Here is a 21,452-nt window from a genome sequence, read left to right as displayed (position 1 = left end):
TTATGTTAAAAATAGCATGTATTAAGGGTGCAATAAAAGACTAAAATTAATTGAAAATTATTTTAATTCGTATCTAATACAATATACATTATTATCATCTAATAAAACAATTTTTAAATAATTAGGACTTTGTCGTTGTTGACAGATGATGTTTGAATCCAATAAGTACTCAAAGAGGAAAACATAAAAAACATACAGTGAGCGAAATTCTCGAATATTTCATAATAATAATTTTAAGAAACCGCTTACTTCATTTGAAGCAAATAGCTTATCAAATGACATAAGGTCGTCAGAGTTATCATGGCAATGACAATGTAAAAAATTACCGACTTTGATAGATCAGGTACAGAAATTCAACATAAGTGTAGTTTTATTTTACACGTAATTTGGTTTAAATAGAACAATAAAATGGAACTATTTTGGTGCAAACTATATGAAATTAACAAATTACATAACACCTTAATAATAACTCAACCGTGTGTTAAGAGACTTGCAAATATAACATTTAGTTTATACTTATTTAGTATTGACTTCAGATTATAATACTTATTGCTGGAGTGTCCGTGGCCCCAATAAACAGCTTCGTAATAAGATAACAGCTTTAATAAACATATTGTTTACTACATGACGTCATATATTAATATATAATATTATCATGGAGAATGTCAAAAACAATCTTCCTTTAAATCAAATCAATTATTTATAAAAATTAATTCATTTTTTAATATAAATAAATCAGTATAATTGCAATCTTTTATATAACATTTATTGCTCTTTAGAAGTAATCTTATCATTAGTAAGTGACACATCGCACAGAAACAAAACAGAACAGAAAGTTTTCCCTAATTTTTGTTCATAGAGACAGCATTAAATTACCTAAGTCTCAAATTATTATTTAGCTGTCGCAAAACACCGATACCGATGCATAAATACCATTTTTGACATTCCCCTTTATGAATACAATAAGAAGAAACATACTATCTAGATAAATAAATAAAATGGCAGTTATTGTTGATTCTTGACTACAAAGGAAGAGAATAGCAACACAGGAGCCGAATACAGTTAATTGGAGTCAACCTTGTAATGAGTAATATTAAAATTTTGACAAAAACGAACAAATCTAAACATTATTTTATATTACTATCAACATAGAACAAGTTATTCGCTCGTGGTGGTATACTAAATAAAGCATTACATATATTATCTAAAATTGTTTTTATTTTTGCCAGTATCTCCCTTATAACATGCCCCAATAAAGTTATCCATCCCAAAGACTTTTGGCCTCATAAATTAATTTCTAACAATCATTTCTCCGACTCGGTCGAACATCCCGATCCGGAACTAGCGCCTGAAATGAAGAAACAAACTATTCAGTTAAAAAATATGAACATGTACGTAGATTAAAAACAAAATTCTCATATAACAATTTTGACAAATACCGACCAATATTAGATTTTTTTCAGGTTATAACTAAATTATAGCTAGATAAATACAAATTGAAAAAGTTAAATAAACATGTTGAGTAATATCGGTCTTCGAATGTGTCGTAAACTCCTCCCACTATCAATAATTACAATATGTATATCAATTAATATATTACCTACTGGGTGTTGTTATTTTCATATAGAAATTGAAAATGTTTTAACTCTTTTAATTGGATCTCTGTGTACTTATCTTATGTTTAGCATATAAAAAGCTTCCACATTTTTCAAGGTTAATATTTAATGGCATATAATCATAAAAATCATAAATATCCAACTTTTAGTTATTTATAATATCACTACAAATAAACACTTTCGTCATTCTTATAAATTTGTTTATTGTTTTTTTTTAACCTTGGGTATTCTTACTATATATCGATTTAGTTTGAGGCAGAAATCTAAAAATATTTCAGAATCTTATTGTAACATGCATAACATATTATCTCAATTGTTTTTGAAGTATGCATTATTATTACTTTACATGGCATCTTAAAATATAAATGAAATGAATTATATTGTTTAAAATAAATAATTTCCTTTTACTACAGTCTACAACTCTAATTTGTCACTATGTGCAAGTCACGCAGTACTAATAAACATCAATATATCATAGAGTCGAATGTCTAATTACGATAATACAATTCAGTCGGTTTAACAAATCGCCACGAAAAAACGGCTAACTATCCATAAATTTCAATAATTGTAGCTACATCATTTTTTAGTGTGTTCGCTTGTGTTCGGTGGCAATTAGCGGTTTTTCAGCCAATACCAATTGTTTCATAACAAGAATTATTACCGCAGCTGTAAAATCTTGCTCGAACACGTGTTATTAAAAGACTCGACATTTAACTTAGCCGGTGAAATCGAGCGTGTAAAGCGGAAAATTGCGGAAGGCACATTTGCACTATTTAAATACATAGTTGTAAATAATAAACTTACAGTGAGTAATGCTAACAAATTATTATTATTAATCATAAAATGTTTAACTTAACACTGGTAGAACTAGTTAATTTTAAGTGCAATTTTGAAAGTAGGCCGCTTCATTCCTCACTGAACTGATTTCAGGTATTTTTTATCAGCTGCTATTATTTAATATTTAAGCTACAATGTTGCGTTGATTAATTATCCGTCAGTTTGTAAATATATATGAAACAGCCGTTAATATATACCATACTTTCCGCCCGTAATGAGCACAAAAAATTCTTGAATAAACAATGTTAAAACACGTTAAAGAAAAAAAATGGGTCAGTACTATGATTAAAAATCGGTAATTTGATTGTCGTGCATAAAGTAGGTATGTGTTTTTTCTGTAACTCATTGTATACATTTGTAATAATTAGCATACATTAATGCTTGCGTTGAAAGTTTAAATTATATCCGTCAGATTTAGTGTTTGATAGATTATAAAAAGTATATTGAGGCAATAGATTTGTTTTATCAGTTATAGATAGCAGAATCAAAATTCAAAATATTATAATAAAAAAGATTCAATAATACATTTCAAATCTCTTTATAGAGTAATATAAATCAATATAAGCTACTTTTCCTACTGATATCGATAACAACTACATATTGCATTATGTCAAGTCATTCAGTCACGTGAAATAATTCCATTTCATGCACCGGTTAAGCACCATTTCATGCACTTTAATCAAATTTTTGGCGTTTCGAATTATTATTAATCAAGTTCATCAACATACAATTAATTTCTAGTGTAATATCAGGATGATACAAGTTGCGTCAAGTAAAAAGAACGCTGACGGATGGCTGCGCATTGGCGATTTATCGGTCTATTTGGTGTTATGAGGTGGTATAAGAATAACAAATATGTAGATAATTGCGAAGCCACGATTCGCGAGCCTAGTTCAAAAATAAAATAATCGGCACATATCTTTCGTGCAAAACTCAATCCATGTGCAAACACACCCCATCACTTTCATCCAGCGTTCTTTTTACGTGACGCGTACTATATCTCTATATTCTATAAATTCTCGAAAACATATAATATTATAATACAGAATCACTTTAATATCTAGAAGCTTAAATGTAATAAGTTACCTGAACGTGTAGAATATCTTCGCCTCCTCGGTCTTCTAGAGTCATCTGAGTTATACTCTGTCTCAGTGTCAGCCGGCCCATTTCGGGATCGAGAGCCTCTGCCACTTTCGTACCTGTATAGATACACAAGATATATTATCTGTAGTTCAGCATGATGTCTAATTGCTGGAGTGTGGGAAAGAGATGGCACTAGACCACCCACATTGCATTTATTTTTTCCACAATGGAAATATTACTGTCATAACACAGTTCGGAGGCAGGATGCTGTTTGATTTGCTGCTGTACTGTCAAGTGGTGTCATGATTGTTAAATCCATGACACAAGTAAATTGTAAGTGCAAACTCAAATATTTATACATGTATTTAATACTAATAGTTATGGTCAACTTTACTAATAAAATATGGATTTTAAATCTGAATCAATGAATAAACGATCATTTAGATAGGTAATAGATGGTCTAATAGATACCTCTCTATAGATCGTCGCCGAGACCGCGGCGAGTAGGGCGAGCGTCTCGAGCGCGGCGAGTAGCGGCGGGCGGGCGAGTACCGCACTGTCTCGGGCGAGTATCTGCTCTCGGGCGAGTATCTGCTTTCGGGCGAGTATCTGCTCTCCGGCGAGTACCGGCTGTCAGGCGAGTATCGTCGCTCGCTATATCTAAACAATTATGAATAAAAATTTTCATGATTTATACAGCTGTGGGCGCGATTACTGCTCCGCTAGTAACCACAATTTTCGATGAGCATGACAGGTCATAAGAATTTAAAATATACTCCCTACAGAAAAAAAAAATACTTTTACTATAGTCGGCACGGCGAAACATGATTCCTATGGCACTGACAGTTATTCCCACAACCTTGTAATGCAGTCACCATTAAGTAAAAAGAAGTATTGGAGGCGCCTAAAAATGGCATTTATAAATTTTTACGTAGCTTTATGCCATTACAATGATATTTCGTTGGAATTATAATAAACATTTACGAGAAATTATTTCAATCTGACTTTACGTTTACAGCCTGCAAAACTTATATTGTTTGGTGTTTATCGAATTAGTGCGGAAAGAATCGGTTAACAAATGTCGATAGTGGAAATGAGTGCATATTTTTCAAATCGAAAAATCAAACCAGATAGTGAAACTATACCTGAAAAATTTCCTTTTACCTATTATAATAAAAGATTTGCAGACAATAGCGAATAGGGAGGACATACGGGTTAAAAATTACGAGAAAATAATGAGGTGGATTTTTATTTTTTGGAAAACTTTCGTTTTACTTATCTACTTAAGCAGCTTACTATGCTAAAAAACTTAAAGTAATTTAACAACAACATATTACGTTAAAAATGCAGCGTATAATATTTGTAAAAACATGTTTAGCGACGCGCCTTTGCCTATAAAATATCGACACGACCCATCACTAACACGAACTGTCATAGCAATCGAGGTTCGTCGTGCCGACTATACTCTGTCCTAAACTTTATACTGATGTTAGACACAAAAAAAGGCACGTACTGTTTTACCAATGTTTTTACATTTTTTATCACAGCCATACATCGTCCCAAACACATTCCACTTACAGTACGCGTCACGTAAAAATAACGCTGGATGAAAGTGATGGGGTGTGTTTGGATATGGATCGAGTTTTGCACGAAAGCTATGTGTCGATTATTTTATTTTTGAACTAGGCTTGCGAATCGTGGCTTCGCAATTACCTATTTGTTATTCTTATAACCACCTCATAACACCAAATAGACCGATAAATCGCCAATGCGCAGCCATCCGTCAGCGTTCTTTTTACTTGACGCGACCTGTAAGTTTACCTAGGCGCGTGCGGTGAGGGCAGGCGGCCGAGCGGCGGCGGGCGCGGCAGCGGCGGCAGCAGCGGCGGCGGCAGGAACGCCAGCGGCGGCGGCAGCCCGTCCGGCACCTCCAGCGGGGACGCCACGGCTGCAACACGGGGAATTGACAACATTGCATTCTTATAGCACCTCTAGCTGTCTGCTGTTCCCCGCGGTTTCACCCGCATTGCTCCGCTCCTGTTGGTCTTACCGTGATGATACATAGCCTATAACCTTCCTCGATAAATGGGCTATCTAACACCGAAAGAATTTAGTAATTTTAGAAGACCAATAGTTTCTGAGATTAGCGCGTTCAAACAAACAAACTCTTCAGCTTTATAATATTAGTATAGATGAGAGCGAAAAAATTGTCTTCATTTAGCTGTTGTGACCACATTTTTTTTGTTCTCGCATGTTTTAAGATTAAAAAAAAAAAAAACGTAAAACGTTGTAATGACGTCAGAATAATAAATATTTTTGTATTGTTTTAGTGTCAGCAGAATGACCCGGGGCGTGTTGGGCCACCTTAATACGTATTAACTTCACTTGAATTAACATTTCAAATGGTTCATTTTGAGATCGGAAAAAGATACTATTATAAGAAACTATGCATGTTGTGCTGTTTATTTACTGAATACTCACGTCTATTCGGAGACGCAGCACCATCCGCCTGATGCATAGCAGCCAGTTTCCTCCTCAGCGCTGTTGCTTCATCCTTCGCTGCCTCAGCCTCGCGCTTCGCCTGCCTCGCCTCGAGCCACGCGGTGTGCGCACGTGTCTCCATCTCACTGATGGCGGTGCGACGAGCCGACTCTTGTTCAGCTAACTCTAGAGTTAGCGTGTCACACTTTTCTCTGTAATCGATTTAATTCGAATAAAATAAAACTGCATTTGTATGGTTTCTGTGAATTTATGCATGAAATGATTACGATTAAAGACATATTTTTAGTATACTTTGTAAAATATTAATTAAATCAATATTATATTGAGATGGTAATTGAATTTGAGATTTAAAATTATTATTATTGTGAAAAACATTTTACTCACTTGTATCTTTGCACCTCCTGTTGCATCAATTCAATTTTCTCAACAGTACTCGCAGATTCACCTTGTTTGCTAAGCCACAATGATTCTTTTGTGCTTAGTTCTCTGGAAAAAAAAATTAGATCATATTTTATTATACTTATTTTGCATTTAAGTAATTAAAAGAAAATTTTCTCTCACACGTATACGTCTATATTCCATTTTTTTTAGAAACAAAATTCCCATTCAAATACTATATACAAATACCATTAAAAATTATTTATCGTCACTTACTTTAACAATTCACATTCCCTTTCTTGGAAATACTTCTCTAGCACATCAAGTCTAGTGACGGCTTCGGAAGCTTGTTGACTTGCGGTTTTGTATGATTCCTGCATCGTATTTAACTCATCAGCAAGACGCATTCTCTCTTTGTATTCTATCTGTAATAAGATAAATGTAAAAATTATCAATTTGTGGTTTTAACCGAGACATTTCATTAATTTAATGAATAAGATATAATATTATTTTGAAGTGAAACTTTCTAAGGCGCGTTGAGAGTAAAATTTCGCATCATGGCAATACCGTCACGTCATTGAGTAAAGCGACCATTTTGGTATATTTCAATCTTGCCAAAGAAGTTTCACTTCTGATACGTGTGCTCGGCACATACGCTCTTTTTTATAATGGTATACTAAAACTTAACAGAGAAATACTTACCTCATATTTCCCCATAAATGACTCCCTTTCTTCGAGAGCTTTAGATAGTTTTGCTTTAATTTCTGTGTGATCTATCAGAGATGTGGCGTCAGTGTTTGATGGTGTGCCACTTTTCAATTCTTTTATAGCATCCTGAAAACATTTAAGGTACTCACAACTTATTATATACTTATATCAAAAGTACTTTATGGTTGCTTTTGACATATAGTTTATTTTTTATTTTTATTATTAAATCACATTTATTAAAGTAATAAACAAAATTATTAGCAAAACTTTACCTTAAGTGCAACAATTTCATGTTTCTGTAATTCTATTCTATTGTGGGCTTCAGAAAGCTCATGATTAAGGTCATCTAGCTGCTTTTTCTGTTTTTTAAAGTCTTCCAAGGCTGTTTCAGCGGAGGCATATTTCAATTGGTAGTTATCTCTGTCCCTACTTACAGATATCAGTTCTTCTTCAAACGCTTGGATTTTACCTGATAAGTGATAAGGTAAATGATTTCATACATTCTGAGAAATCCATCTCTGTCTGTCTGTCTGTTACTCAATCACGCCTTAACTACTGAACCAATGTGCATGAAATTTGGTATAGAGATATTTTGATACCGGAGAAAGGACATAGGATAGGTTTTATCTCGGAAATCCCACGGGAACGGGAACTATGCGGGATTTTCTTTCTTCTGCGCGGGCGATGCCGCGGGTGGAAAGCTAGTTACATATATATGCAGAATATATTAAATCTTTGAATAATCAAGTGGAAACTTTATAAAGGACACAAAGGAACAATAAATATACAATTTCGTAATTACTATTAATATTAATTACATTGTAGTGTAGTGGAAATGAAGACTTATTAAGGCATAATACAACACCATAATCATTTAGAAACTTATTTCTCCTTGTTCATTACTTGATATATAGTTGATTTAAATTTATTGAATAAATTTACTCAAAATATTTTTGACATTTCTTACCATTCAATTCTGCTATTTGCTCTTCCGAGTGAGCTCTCTCTGCCAAGAGTTCACTGAGAGTGTTTTCAACTTCACTCAATGTGTTTTGCAATTCCCCTGCAGTGTTCTCTGACACTCTCAGCAACTTTTCATTGTCATCTAAAGAGTTTCGTAACCTGTCGTTTTGTGCTTTCAGTTCATTAATTTCTTCCTTCAATGACTGCACCATATCATCCATACCAAAAGAATTATCTTCTATTGAAGTCAATTTATTCTTTGTAGTTGAAAGCTCCTCTTTGAGGATCTCACACTCCTAAAATAATAGAGTACAATGTTAAAATATGTCGCATATATATTAATTAATAATCATTGAAGCATATTAAGATTTTATTTTTTGTCTAATTATATGGATAATGATATTATATTAAACTACACATTTTAAAAGAAAAAAACGATATGCAATTATATGTTAAAATCAAGTAAAATGTGAGTTATACCTCAATTAGCTGAAAATGGACTGGAATGAAAGAATAGAGTTAAATAACATAGTATGACTGTTTTTCAAATTCAAGTTAAATTCAAAATAAGTAGGAAAAAAGTTTAGAATTAGTAAAAGATCATATGAACATACATTTTAATGATAATGTAAAATGTTACCTTAGTAGTAAAAAGCAATTCTCGTTGCAATTGATTTATAATACCAATGAACTTGCTATCTTGTCGCTTATTATCAATATAGTAATAACCCAATGTGAACAGGAGAACAGAAGATGCAGTTGTTAAGAGGAAGGCTAAAAGTCTATTACGCTGACTGAATGATTCACCATCACAGTAATCATTTGTATAACAGGTATCTCCTGAAATTAATTAAAAGTTATAATTGTTAACTGACCATTAGATGGCATTAAACTGATAATTAGATTTATAAAAACATCATTAACTATAAAGATTATTAAATAATAAAGTATTTCTTACTGGCAGTATCAAAAAGTATGTTCGCTTGTTCAGTTGTTCCCATAATTGAGTTAAAGGTAGAGTATAAATAGCTTATGAAAGAAAAGCTCTCCGTCTCTTCACTCTCTGGTGCCTGCACAAGCTCTGGATTGAATATTGGTTCAAGAGGTGCCTCTGTTGTAGGTGGGATCATATCAGCAACAGTTGTATAAATGCTTGAGAAGAAACCCTCACTCTCTTCTTGTGAAACTGGTGTTTCAGTGGTTGAACTGAATACTTCTTCAATAAGATTTTCGGTGGATGTTGTTATAAACTCTTCAGTGACTGTATTAAATTCTGTAGTCTCAGTTGGTGATTCAGTTACAGGTGGCGTTTCTGTTGTAACTTCCTCTCTATATACTCTTTGAGCAGTTGTATCAGCATTTTGCATTTGTTGAAGTAATAAGTTTATATCTGCCGCAGGAATGGTCTGTGTATTTGATTCATATAAAGGTGTTGAAGTCTCAACAGTTGTCTCTGTTGTCACTGTTGATGTAGTCACGGGGAGTTCAGTTAAATCTGACGTAGATGTAGTTGGATTTGTTTCTTCTTGTTGCACTGGTTTTTCAGTATTTTGATCAATATCTGTATTTGTGCTTGTATTTGATTCATCATTTTGTTTATCACTTTCATTTACTAACTCTTGTGAAGGTGGATTTTCAGTCGTATCAATCTGGGGTTCCGCCAATAATGGATTGTTATCATTTTGTGCATCAACTGTGTCAGATGAAAGAGGTTGTTCACTAGGTATATTCTCTTCTAGACTTTCTTCTTGTTTGTTTTCATCTTTTTTATTAACATCATTATGAATATTCACTGGTGGAGTAAATTCATTTGAGGGAATATTTTCACTTTGTATTTTTTGTTCTTGTGTATTTTGTATATTTGGCATAGCTGATACATTTTGTTCACTTATGTCAGGTTCTAAATTAGTAACACTTGGCGGAAGGGATTCGGCCATATTCATCTGGGTTGAATCTTCAGGAATTTTATTAGAATTAGAATCTTCACCTTTATTTTCTATAATAGCTTCTGAAGCTTCTTTATCTGATTCTATTGGTTTAGGTTCATTTATTAATTCTTTACTTGCCTCTTGAACAACATTATCTTTTTCAGAACTCTCATTTTCTACACTATTATTTGGCACATCATTTACATTTATTTCCTCGCTGTTTTTAAGTTCACCTGATTCAATATTTATTTGATCACTTCTCTCTTCCATCTTTAAGGGCTCAGTAGAGCCTTGATTTAAAAAAGTTTCTATATTTTGTGGGTTTACTGGGACATTATCATTTTCTTGCCCGTTTATAATATCTGCTTCGGTTGACATGATTTCTGGTGATGCAGTAGTACTAGCATCACTTTCTAACACTTGAGATGGCTCTGTTGTGTATATTGTGGTTCCTTCAAAAACTTCATGTGGTTGTTGTACTTTATCAGGCTGAACATTTGGAGTTTTAGTTATTGCTTCTATAGGCAACTCCACTAAATTCTTCGAATAAATTTTTGTTTCTGTTAAAAACTTTGAACTCACAAATCCGAATTTACCATTTATTTGGGCATACCACAAATCACGATTACTTCCAGCTGATTTCATAAAAATAGTTGCTTCGGAATTTCGTTTAAAAGATATGAGATCTGCATCGACACTATTGTAGTTTAGTAACGTTTTAGCTTTTGATATCGGAGCTGAAAATATTAATTGTATGTAATAATTATATTTTTATTATTGATAACATATTTAACTGGAATCAAAATGGTTAAATTTCCATTTAATATATTTATGAACACAAAAACATATACAATTAAAATAATAACATATCGAACAGATTGTAGTTTTCATTGAATAACTTACCGCTACATTCTTGGTTAGCACACAAAACTTTATCAGGTAACCTACTATATGAAGCTGTGATAAACACAGAAAATACTAAAATCTTCAATAGGATCATATTGGCATTATTAAAATATTTTTACAATATATTTTATTTCTTATAAAAATTAAAGAACAAGATGTAAAGCCACATCATCTGTCAAATCGTTCGGACGTTCGATTCGAATGTTCCATTTTACGCGTTGTATGTTGACATATGTCAAGTGGTTGTCAATTATTGTCTGTAAAATTAAAAAGAAAAATAATAATAATAATCCAACAAGTAATAATCTAATATCTATAGTCTATCTAATCACAGTATAAGTATATTAAGAAGAGCTGGAACACAAGCTGGAACGTCAACACATTTACACATTGCACATGTTAGGCCGGGAGATACTGACACAAAATTTCGGGTCATTTGTAACAGGATGGCGGTCTAGAGGGGTCTTACTTATCCGACGAGTGTGACTTACGCCCACGCGACTAGTCCGCCAGCGTTCTGACCATCATTTTTCTTTTTGTCATTGCGTAATAAGACCTCTGTAGAACCGCCATTCTGTTACAAATGACCCGAAATTTTGTGTCAGTATCTCCCGGCCTATGTATGTGTCATATTTTGCAATTGTTTATAAATACCTACAGGGTGATGTTATTGGTGTAGTACGAATATCTAAAAATCTATGAAGAATTTTGTGATACAGTAAATGGAAGAATTATAGACTATTTTACAGTATTTAATAAAATCATTTAATTTTTTGTTCATTTTCATTAGAAATGTCAATTTTTCTCACCAAGGTGGAAATTTGGATGATAAGGATCTTGTTAGAAAAATATAAATTTTGACTAAAATCGGCATTTTTTTTTTTCAAAAATCAAATTACTAATTAATAATCAGAGTTATCACCATTTACATTAATTTACAAACGATATCGGTTGTTCTTACTTAAAATTGAATACCCATTACCAATGTCTTATTGCGGTATGTGTTCTTTGGAAGTGTTCGTAAAGTTGTTGATCCGTAATTAAATTTTGCGGAAAATCTTTTAGAGCGCTTAGTTGTGACATATCCTAAGCATATTTAATAGAATTAAAAGACGAGCGAATATCCAGAATAAAACACAATACCTATTCTTTATGATTATTTAAAAAAAATACGCCAAACTATACACAATTTTTACTTGATGCAATCCTCAAAGATCATGGACATAGTGTATTGCGCCTTCCACCATACCATCCAGAACTCAACCCAATAGAGTTACTATGGGGCATAATTAAAGGGAAAGTAGCATCACAAAATGTGAACTTTAACTTGAAAACTGTGGAAGAATTATTTAGAAAGGAAGCAAATGCTATTAGTCTGGATATGTTTAGTGACGTTTGGAGAAAGACGCGAAAACATGAGGAAAAATATATTCAATTAGAACCAAAAGTAGATAATTACACTGACTCATTTATTTCTCAATAACATTAAGAAATTCCGACGGCGAAACATCGAGTTCTTCGAGCGATGAAAGTTTCAGTGAAGTAGAAGATTACGATTATGATTAAATAGATTCTTCTTCTTCTCTATAGATACTGCTTTCTGAATTGGTGGTAAATGTTAAAACTGTTAAACTGTTATGACGATTCAAAAGTGCTTCTAGAAGAAGTCTAATTGTATAAATGTTTAAGTTTGAGTTTAAAACCAATAGTGTGAAAATTATAGATACAATAAACATGTAACACGTATTTGTTAGCGCGTATTGGTAGGTATTACGTACTTAGTACAAATATTTCTTAGATATTTTTACTCGACCAAAGTCAGGACAAGACTGCTCCGCAACTGCAGAAGACGTCCGTCATTTAAATCATTGTCAAAACAACCATCCGTGTGTTGGGAGTGAGCGCACGTGTTATTTGTATTGTTTTTATGACCTGAAATTTAATTATTATTTGATAATTGAATGATTATTAATACTTTTATCCAATTGATTATTTTTAGAATAAATAATTAAGTTCATCAATTGATTTACTTTTAAATTATAATTTTACAGGTAAATTATGAGAGCTTTCATAATTATATTTGCATATATTTATCTACAACGCACCCATTTTACAATTCAAGTCTAAAATGAAACTAGAGTCGCATTTATTTTTGAACATACTGTAAGTGAAATTGCATAAGTGTGAGTACTGTGAACATGCCAGCTTTCCTTAATTGACCGATATCTAATAATCGAATAATTATTGTAATATTTTTAGGTTAATTGAGTACACTGGGTTACACAGTACATTACCTTTTTTACTAGAGAGCATTCCCGTCCCCAACTAGTCTCTTTCTAATGAGGTGACTATGTCCAAACAAAATACTGGACAAATTACTAGAAAAACGAGCGTTTAAATGTCCTGAAGTGTCCTGATACATAATATAATATTAATAATACGCACACTGTGATGATATCTACCTATGGCTATTATCACAATCCAAGCAGAGAAAAATCCAACAAACCCAAATTCTTACTTATAATAAATAAATCCGTAAGAAAGTTTTTATGATATTTTTTGTCTATACGTATGTCCAGACTAATTTAAAAAGCAATGCATAGTACAGAGATAGCTTGAGACCTGAGAAAGGACATGAAATAGGTTTTATCCCGGAAATCTCACGGCAACGGGAACTATGCACGTTTTTCTTTTGGGCGAAGTCGCTGGCGGAAGGCTAGTATATAATATAAGCAGATTTATATTACAGTACTAAAAAATTAATAATGCGCATAGAAATCTTCGTCACTGTTCGGCAACTGTCATATTCCCGGAGCTTCCGAAGACGATATGTATACAGAGTGGTTAAATGCATTTGCTTCATGCATAACTTAGTAAAATTATGTGTATTGTGCTAGAAGAGATTATATATTAGATATTGAATTGTAAGCAACGATTTTGTTTCGATCATATCTTGTACGTAAATAGCGAGGACGATTTCGAATATACCTTTGTTGGATTGATTTAATTGGAAAATTTTGAATCTTCCAATTAAATCAATCCAACAAATTTCTTTTTGTCTTACTGAAGCTGGTGTAAAGGTTTAAATAACACAAGGTTTATCTACTTATACTAATATTATAAAAAGAAAACCTTTGTATTTTTGTATGTTTACCTATATTGAATGGGCTCAAAAACTACTGGACCGATTTTTTCCAAATCCGTATATATAGGCTATATTTTATCCCAGAAATCGTAAATGTACAGATTAAACAAAAAGATGACTTCATACTTCCAGCGCATATCAGTGACGCCAATACTATAAATACACATTTCCTAAATGTCCCTATCAATAACGCCGTACCAACGTCTTACTTAGCTTACTTCAACGAACATCGCTTTATAAGCAATGCCTCTTTCGAGCTGAAGCCTGTGAGCGAAGATACTGTACTTAAGGCATTAAAGAGTCTCAAGTCTCAAGCAGTAGGTATCGATGACTTGTCTCTAGATATGATTAACCTCACAATATCACAGACACTACCTATCTTAACGCACATTATTAATGTATCTTTAAAAAGTGGTACATTTCCGGCGATGTGGCAGAGTGCATTGGTGCGACCACTTCCAAAGAAAAATAATCCTGCATCTGTTAAAGATTTACGGCCTATCAGCATCTTGCCATGTTGCTCCAAAATCCTTGAAAAGATTGTTCACAAACAGTTAATGGATTATCTTGAGTCCAATAACATACTGCCCGACCTTCAATCTGGTTTCAGAAAGCGAAGAGGTACTGTAACGGCATTGACAGATGTGCTGGATAATATTTTATGCGAACAAGATTGTGGTAAAGGAACGCTTTTGGTCCTTTTAGACTTTTCACGTGCTTTTGACACCATAGATACTAACCTACTTTTGTCAAAATTGGTCTATTACGGCTTTTGCCCACAATCTGTTGCTTGGTTTAAGAGTTATCTTAGTGAACGTAGGCAAACTGTAGTGGTCTCTAATAGTGACGGAACTACTTCTCTTTCTCATTGTAGTCCAGTGAAACGAGGAGTACCTCAGGGTTCTATTTTGGGACCTATTTTGTTTGTCTTGTACACTGCAGATATAATATCGAAAATTAAGTACTGCCACTACCATATTTACGCTGATGATGTCCAATTATATACCTCTTTTAAACCTGATAATACTGACGAATTCATACAAAAATTAAACGACGATCTAGACAGCATTTCAAAATGGTCAATGAATAACGCATTAGTGCTCAACGCCGAAAAAACCAAATATATGATACTGGGTACTCCTCAAATTATTAAAAAAGTTGAGCAACAAACGTCGCTGTTGCATGTAAATGGAGTTCCGTTGGAACGTGTGCGTGAGGCTCGGAATCTAGGTGTAATTTTCGATGAAGCACTTAGATTCGAAAAGTTCATAAATACGACAATCGCAAACTGCTTCTATCGATTAAAACTATTGTATCGCATAAGAAATTATCTAGACCCTCGTCTACGTCTCAGACTATGTGAGTCTTTGGTTTTGTCAAAACTCAACTATGCGGATGTAATGTACGGTCCTCGTCTCCTGTCTCGTACTAAAAACGCCATTCAACGAGTGCAAAACGCTTGCGCAAGGTTTTGTTGGGATATTCCTGCTCGCACGCACATCTCGCCTTATTTAAAAAAAGCAAATATCCTTAACATGGACCATCGTAGGCGTTTACATCTTGCATCTCTTCTCTTTGATGTGATCAGTACCAAAGCCCCAGCGTATCTCTATAATAAACTGACATGGATGGGATGTAATAATGTTATAACTACTAGGGCGACTCTCGTCAAACTGGCAGTACCTAAACACCATAAATCGATTTTTAAAGGTAGTTTTAAATATAGTGCGACTAAGTGCTGGAATAATTTACCGCCTCCATTACGAAACTCGAGGACCTTATCAAGTTTTAAACATGGCTTTAAAAAGCAGCTTCTTACCGAGTTTCGTAACCAGCCTTAGTCGCATAGGATATTACAGGGTGCGATTGTGTTTATTGTTTATTGTGTTATATTGTATTTCATATCTATATTACCTATATGTAAAATTATGTTATTATGTCTTGTTTATGTTATATTATTATTATTATTAATATGTACTTGTGTTGTGTATTCTACTAATTATTATATATTTGTATATTACCTATATTTAAGTATAAATGAGAAATAATAATACGTATATTTTATAATTCAAGTCTATTGACTGGCACTCCAACAAGGGGCTACTGAAAATCAGCGCTTCACAACAAGTGCAGCACATGCTGAGTAGCGACCCTTTTTAGCACCACACTGATTAGGAATAAGTTCTATTTTTTTTCTTTTTTAATTTGTTGCTTTTGTTTTGTGTTTATTTTTTTATTTTTTCCTTTTATTATGTGTGTGGTGTTGAATAAACTTTTCTTCTTCTTCTTCTTCTTCTTTAAATATGTACCACGGGCGAAGCCGGGGCGGACCGCTAGTATTGTATAAAATATGGATTTCAAACACAGATTTATATTTAAATCGTAGAAGTCTAACTAATCACTAAAATCTCAGTTCAAAAGTATTAAGTATTAACAGTACTGATCATTCCACAATTATATTACAATAAATACAAAAAAAAAATAAAAATAAAAATAAAACAATCAGAATAAGGGATTATCTTTATTTATGACATTGTAGATACATCGGAACTTTCATTATGCTCTTCTTCATTTACAATTTTCCTACTGCTATCACCTGTGTAAATAATCATTTCATCGAAAAATTCACCTTCAAAAAGAAAACCAAGAAGGGTATGTAATAGCAGCTCTATATAATTCAACACAGAACACTTGCAGTCACCGCCGATATATAAAGACGACTGACGGATTTTTGACTGACAGGCTACCTTCACCTACCGCCCGAATTGTTTTCGAGTGTTTATGACCGTGAATTGACTTCTATTTCTTTTGAACAAGGTGTCAACTGCAAATGCATTGTTTAGGGCTCTTACGATTCAATGATTCGGGTGTACACGGAAATACGACAATTAGCGAAGATCTCCATGCGCATTATTAATTTTGGAGTACTGTACAATACTAGCGTTAGCTAGTGTTGTACAATACTAGCTCTCCGCCAGCGAAATCGCCCGCGTAGTTCCCGTTCCCGTGGGATTTTCGAAATAAAGCCTATCCTATGTCCTTCCTCAGATTTCAAACTATGACTGTACCAAATTTGAAGTAAATCCATTCAGCACTTTTTGAGATTAGCCCCGACATACATACATACAAACAGTATACAATATACATACTTACAATATCTTAAAAAAAAAAATTCAATGCACAGTTTTGACTTTCCTTATTCCTACGATTTTATTATATGTATAGATGAAGGTTTCAACTTTTTCAGTCCAACCTATTTTAACTTAACAACCACGAAATAATTATTGACAATATGTACGTATTTTATTTATGACCAATTATTTAAAAATATTATTAAATATTTATAAAACATCTACAAAAAATAAAAAAATGACTTCCTCACATATTTCTTTACTTGATTTATCAAAACAACTCAATTTTCAAATTGGTATGTTATGCAATTTATCGTTTGAACGTATTGAAATGTATGATGGAATCTTGATGCAATCTATTTAATTATTAGTTATTTGATTATTTTATTGTGATTGTAGATGAAGAAATAAAAAAGCAACTCTGCTTTGCGGAAACCTTGATAATAAGTTGTGGTCATCATGAAGGCGATGTCCGAGATGATAATTCAGAATCAGACTGGACTTGCGAAGAATCTTCTGAAAGCGAGATTTCTGAAGAAGTTCAACACGAGAGTTACAAAAAGGAAAAAGCACCATTAGTAGAAGAAAAGCAAGAAAATCCTGAAGAGGATGTGGAAAATGATTTTTATTTTTACTTTTTTCCAGATTGCTCACAGCCGCTACCAAATAAGGACAGCAAAGCGAGCATAATAATTGAAAATGGGTTGCCCAAATTAAACCCTGCATCGGCAGCGAAACATCATGATAATTGTACTTGTGTATTTGATAAAAGTGGCAAGTGCTCTTGTTTTACGAAAGTGCCTTGTAGCTGTGGAGCGAAGGTACACGAAGAATGTAAATGTCTTAAATTAGAAAATATTTGTCTGTGTGATGATGGAAGGCCACAAGTTGCTTGCACTTGTAAACCAAGTGATGTTTGTTTATGCCATCCTGATAGTAAGCCACGCCCTATATGCACATGTGGACAAATTAATAAGCCTTGCATTTGTCACAAGGGTAAATTTCCTTGTCCTATTTGCGTTTGTGAAAGCAAACCAACATGTTCTACATCAGAAACAAAGATTGAAGAAATTGGAGAGGACACATATGAAGAAGAGAATAAAGCTTATACTGAAATTCCTGAAGAGTCTGTGAAAGAGCCGTGCACATGTCAACAAGAACCATCTAAAAAACTATGCTTTTGTAAAAAAGGCGAGGAATGTATTTGTGAAAATGATTTATGTATTTGTGATATACGGCCACCGTGTGTCTGTGAGACTATCGAAGGGAAAGAGCCGAAGTGCAAGGACGATGAGATTAAATCTGTTTGCAGCTGTCCCTTTATACCCGAATGTACTTGTTCAGCAGGATCTCCAAGTAAATGTTCGTGTTTACCAAAACCAGGTACTTGCACTTGTGGAGACCCTCAAGATTGTAAATGCTTTAAATCTTGCGAATGCACAGAACCTTGCATTTGCGATATACAACCTAAACCAGAGGCGATATGTGTATGCCCAGAAAATCAGATAAAAATTTCGGATGGTTTAATTTGTACATGTCCATCCAAGAAAGAAAAGCCCCACAAATTAAAGAGAACAAGAGCTGGAAAGCATGGTTATCGATGGTGCCATGACGTGGATCCTAAGCATACATTTTTTGATTATGCTTACGACCGACACAAGAAAATATCTTATAGGGAGCAGGAGAAGGAAAAGTTGAAAATCTTGGGCCTCTATGAAGAAGAACAGACTAATGATGTTACTTGTCCAATTCACGAAGTTAAAGCACCCGAATATAAGAAAAAAGTCCGTAAACCTTCATTGGATTGCTGCAGCGCAGTTGGAGGTAAATGTAATTTTTTTGAAGTGAAACTTTTTAGGCGCGTTGAGAATAAAATTTCATGGTTCCTTAGCGTCATGGAACAAGGCGTCGATTTTAGTATCTTTGAATCTTGTCAAAGAAGTTTCACTTCTGACACGTGTGCTCGGCACACACGCTCTTTTTTACAATTTATTTATTCAAAATCATTTCTTTGTTTAGGTATAAGTATAAGTGTTGAGACACTTGGTGAAGACGAGGATAAATTTTTAGTTCAAGTAGTTTCGCATTCTTCTAAAAATGGAGCCAAAGCGGGCGCAAAGCTCGTTAGTATTTTGGATCGCAATTTACATACGATGGAAGAAAGCAGAAACGAGTAAGTTAATTTCTCAAAACTATCCTATATCTAAATACTGTAACTATAAGGTCTGTAATTTAATTCTTACATAAATAAATATCTAATAAATATATAGAAACTCGAAAAGATGAGAAAAATGCCTACTATTTAAGGGGAAATTGTGATGGGAAAACCAATGATCTATTTCAGACAAATAACAAAGAAGGATATAACGAAAGAGCGTCGAAGTTACATGACAATTTGTGAGAGCGGCTATTACAATAAAGTGACCCGTATTTGTGGGGAACGCCATTTTGTAAAACGCATTTACCATTCCTTCGAAGACGCTCGCAATTTTTTACTAGAAGGTGCAAACGTAATCCTATTGCGATATTTTGCGATTAATCGACATAAAGGGACGATAAAAACTGATACAGTACTAATTGACGGTTCAATATGCGAAAGTATTTATGTAAGTACATAATATTATTATGTAATATAAGTTAATACTAAATTATTATACTACTATAATAATTCAGTATTACCTTAGAAAAATATTATTGTTTCGAATGCCAATAATCTGTACTTTATTTCCTTATCCTATTCTATCCGTAATTATGAAACATTTAGCGTCCGACTTCTATGATAGATATGATTTTAATTATAAGAATTCGTTTTAAGGTATGTATGGGAACTAGCCAAGCAATTGTCAATGGAAAATCCCTTTTCGTAATAAAGGTAGAACGACATATAATAGAGCCATCTGGATATATCCATCAAACATTGATAGTTTTAACCCTTAAAGGTACAGTATACTTATCATATTACCAGATTGCGTTTGCTATTCATTATAATATACTTACTTTCAGTACTACCTATACGTTTTAGTATAAGTATTCCATATTATGATCTTAAGAGATTTATGATTATGTCGTAAAAAGGACACACTGCACTCATATGAAATCGTTTCTAAAAAGCAATCATTCGATAATCTTGTATCGGTAAGAAACCGTAGGCATAGTTTGATACTCTTAGTACGTAAATCTTACCAAAAATAATATGCTTACACCAGTTTCTATGTTCACTCCCCTCCACCTAAGGTTACCTTGTGAGCCTCGAGTGGGCGGACAATAGCTATATAATTCACCTGAACCCGCTGCTTCGCGTCGTTCCCGAAAAGGATGAGATAGAACCACACGAGCCGTGCCGTGAGAAATGGAGGAATGATCTGCAATTGTTCTCGGATTACCTGGACTTTAAGGCTAGTTTCGCGGAATATTATATTTGATATGTTGATATTATGAGGGTCTGAGTTTGTGTACGTGTGTAGGTTTGTTTGTTTTACGGTCCATATTGTCTGAAATTCGGTATGAATATCTAGTTTATATCCCGAGTATGAGTATAGTATTTGTTTAGGAATATAACCAGATAAAGTCAATCAAATACTATAAGATCAAATAACTTTCCACATTACCTATGTCTAACGAGTGATATTCCAATCACAGAGTACTCGGTCGTCAGAAGGTGCTCGCTACGTGACCGAGAACGGCGAGCTGGCCGGCACGATACGCGACTACCTCCAGACGTTGCTGCTCCTGCGACCCCACGACGCATTACACTTCACCAGACATTACTTCGGAGCTGCGCTGTCCGCCCTCGATCTTCCGCACAACGAGTACTTCGATCCGTGCACTAAACATGTTAGATATTACTTTTTTGAGGAGTGATTTTTCTTTGTAGTGTATTTTGGTTGTTAAAATTGATTGGCGAATAAATCTGTGCGCTTATAAAGAGATGTCTTTTTTAGGAATCCTGTATGAAATACTAAACGATAAGTACGTCTATAACCATATCTATAACCTATCTTCTTCTTCTATGTTCAGCCACACTTTTGTCATAATATTTCTGTATTCATTTAGGCTTGTTGTACCTATTTATTCAATCACAGGCAGATAGCGCCTACACTGCAATTTAACTAAATATACAAATGAGGTTACTAATTGGAAACCAGTAGATAACGTCATTTAAATACATTAAATATTTCATTTGTGTTTAGCTGGTTAAATAAAATTATGGTTCGGTGCTTGCAAATATTTTTGTTTTTTGGATAGCATCAGGTAT

The 21,452-nt window shown here is 33.6% G+C and overlaps 2 protein-coding genes across 2 annotated transcripts; one reads left to right on the top strand and one right to left on the bottom strand.

The window, feature by feature from the left end:
- Window positions 1-46: 46 nt before the first annotated feature.
- On the bottom strand, window positions 47-11,133 carry LOC123693746 (transport and Golgi organization protein 1). Its single transcript, XM_045638949.1, has 13 exons — window positions 10,919-11,133; window positions 9,046-10,752; window positions 8,728-8,927; window positions 8,092-8,383; window positions 7,397-7,593; window positions 7,119-7,250; window positions 6,693-6,841; window positions 6,423-6,524; window positions 6,018-6,229; window positions 5,358-5,484; window positions 4,008-4,196; window positions 3,540-3,652; window positions 47-1,348 (listed from the first exon to the last, which is right to left on the bottom strand). The coding sequence occupies exons 1-13, from the start codon at window positions 11,013-11,015 to the stop codon at window positions 1,305-1,307; spliced, it is 3,561 nt and encodes a 1,186-aa protein (XP_045494905.1). The 5' UTR covers window positions 11,016-11,133; the 3' UTR covers window positions 47-1,304.
- A 6,295-nt stretch (window positions 11,134-17,428) lies between these two features.
- LOC123693748 lies at window positions 17,429-21,110 on the top strand. The gene is made up of 7 exons (XM_045638952.1): window positions 17,429-17,493; window positions 17,597-19,021; window positions 19,217-19,370; window positions 19,542-19,803; window positions 20,013-20,136; window positions 20,432-20,592; window positions 20,837-21,110. Exons 1-7 carry the CDS (start codon window positions 17,436-17,438, stop codon window positions 21,056-21,058), a joined length of 2,406 nt encoding a protein of 801 aa, XP_045494908.1. The 5' UTR covers window positions 17,429-17,435; the 3' UTR covers window positions 21,059-21,110.
- The last annotated feature ends 342 nt before the right edge of the window (window positions 21,111-21,452 follow it).

The sequence above is a fragment of the Colias croceus genome, chromosome 8 (assembly GCF_905220415.1).
Source record: "Colias croceus chromosome 8, ilColCroc2.1".
Classification (NCBI taxonomy): Eukaryota; Metazoa; Arthropoda; class Insecta; order Lepidoptera; family Pieridae; genus Colias; species Colias croceus.
This window is presented reverse-complemented; position numbering and strand designations above follow the sequence as displayed.

What these genes read in the sequence shown, in the direction of transcription:
- LOC123693746 (XM_045638949.1), bottom strand. Translation starts at nt 11,015, where the DNA reads ATGATCCTATTGAAGATTTTAGTATTTTCTGTGTTTATCACAGCTTCA. An exon ending in AATTGCTTTTTACTACTAAG is followed by an intron (nt 8,384 to 8,727) that starts GTAACATTTTAC and finishes CTATTATTTTAG; the next exon opens with GAGTGTGAGATCCTCAAAGA. An exon ending in CGGCGACGATCTATAGAGAG is followed by an intron (nt 3,653 to 4,007) that starts GTATCTATTAGA and finishes GTATCTATACAG; the next exon opens with GTACGAAAGTGGCAGAGGCT.
- LOC123693748 (XM_045638952.1), top strand. Translation starts at nt 17,436, where the DNA reads ATGACTTCCTCACATATTTCTTTACTTGATTTATCAAAACAACTCAAT. An exon ending in CAATATGCGAAAGTATTTAT is followed by an intron (nt 19,804 to 20,012) that starts GTAAGTACATAA and finishes ATTCGTTTTAAG; the next exon opens with GTATGTATGGGAACTAGCCA. An exon ending in GATAGTTTTAACCCTTAAAG is followed by an intron (nt 20,137 to 20,431) that starts GTACAGTATACT and finishes CCTCCACCTAAG; the next exon opens with GTTACCTTGTGAGCCTCGAG.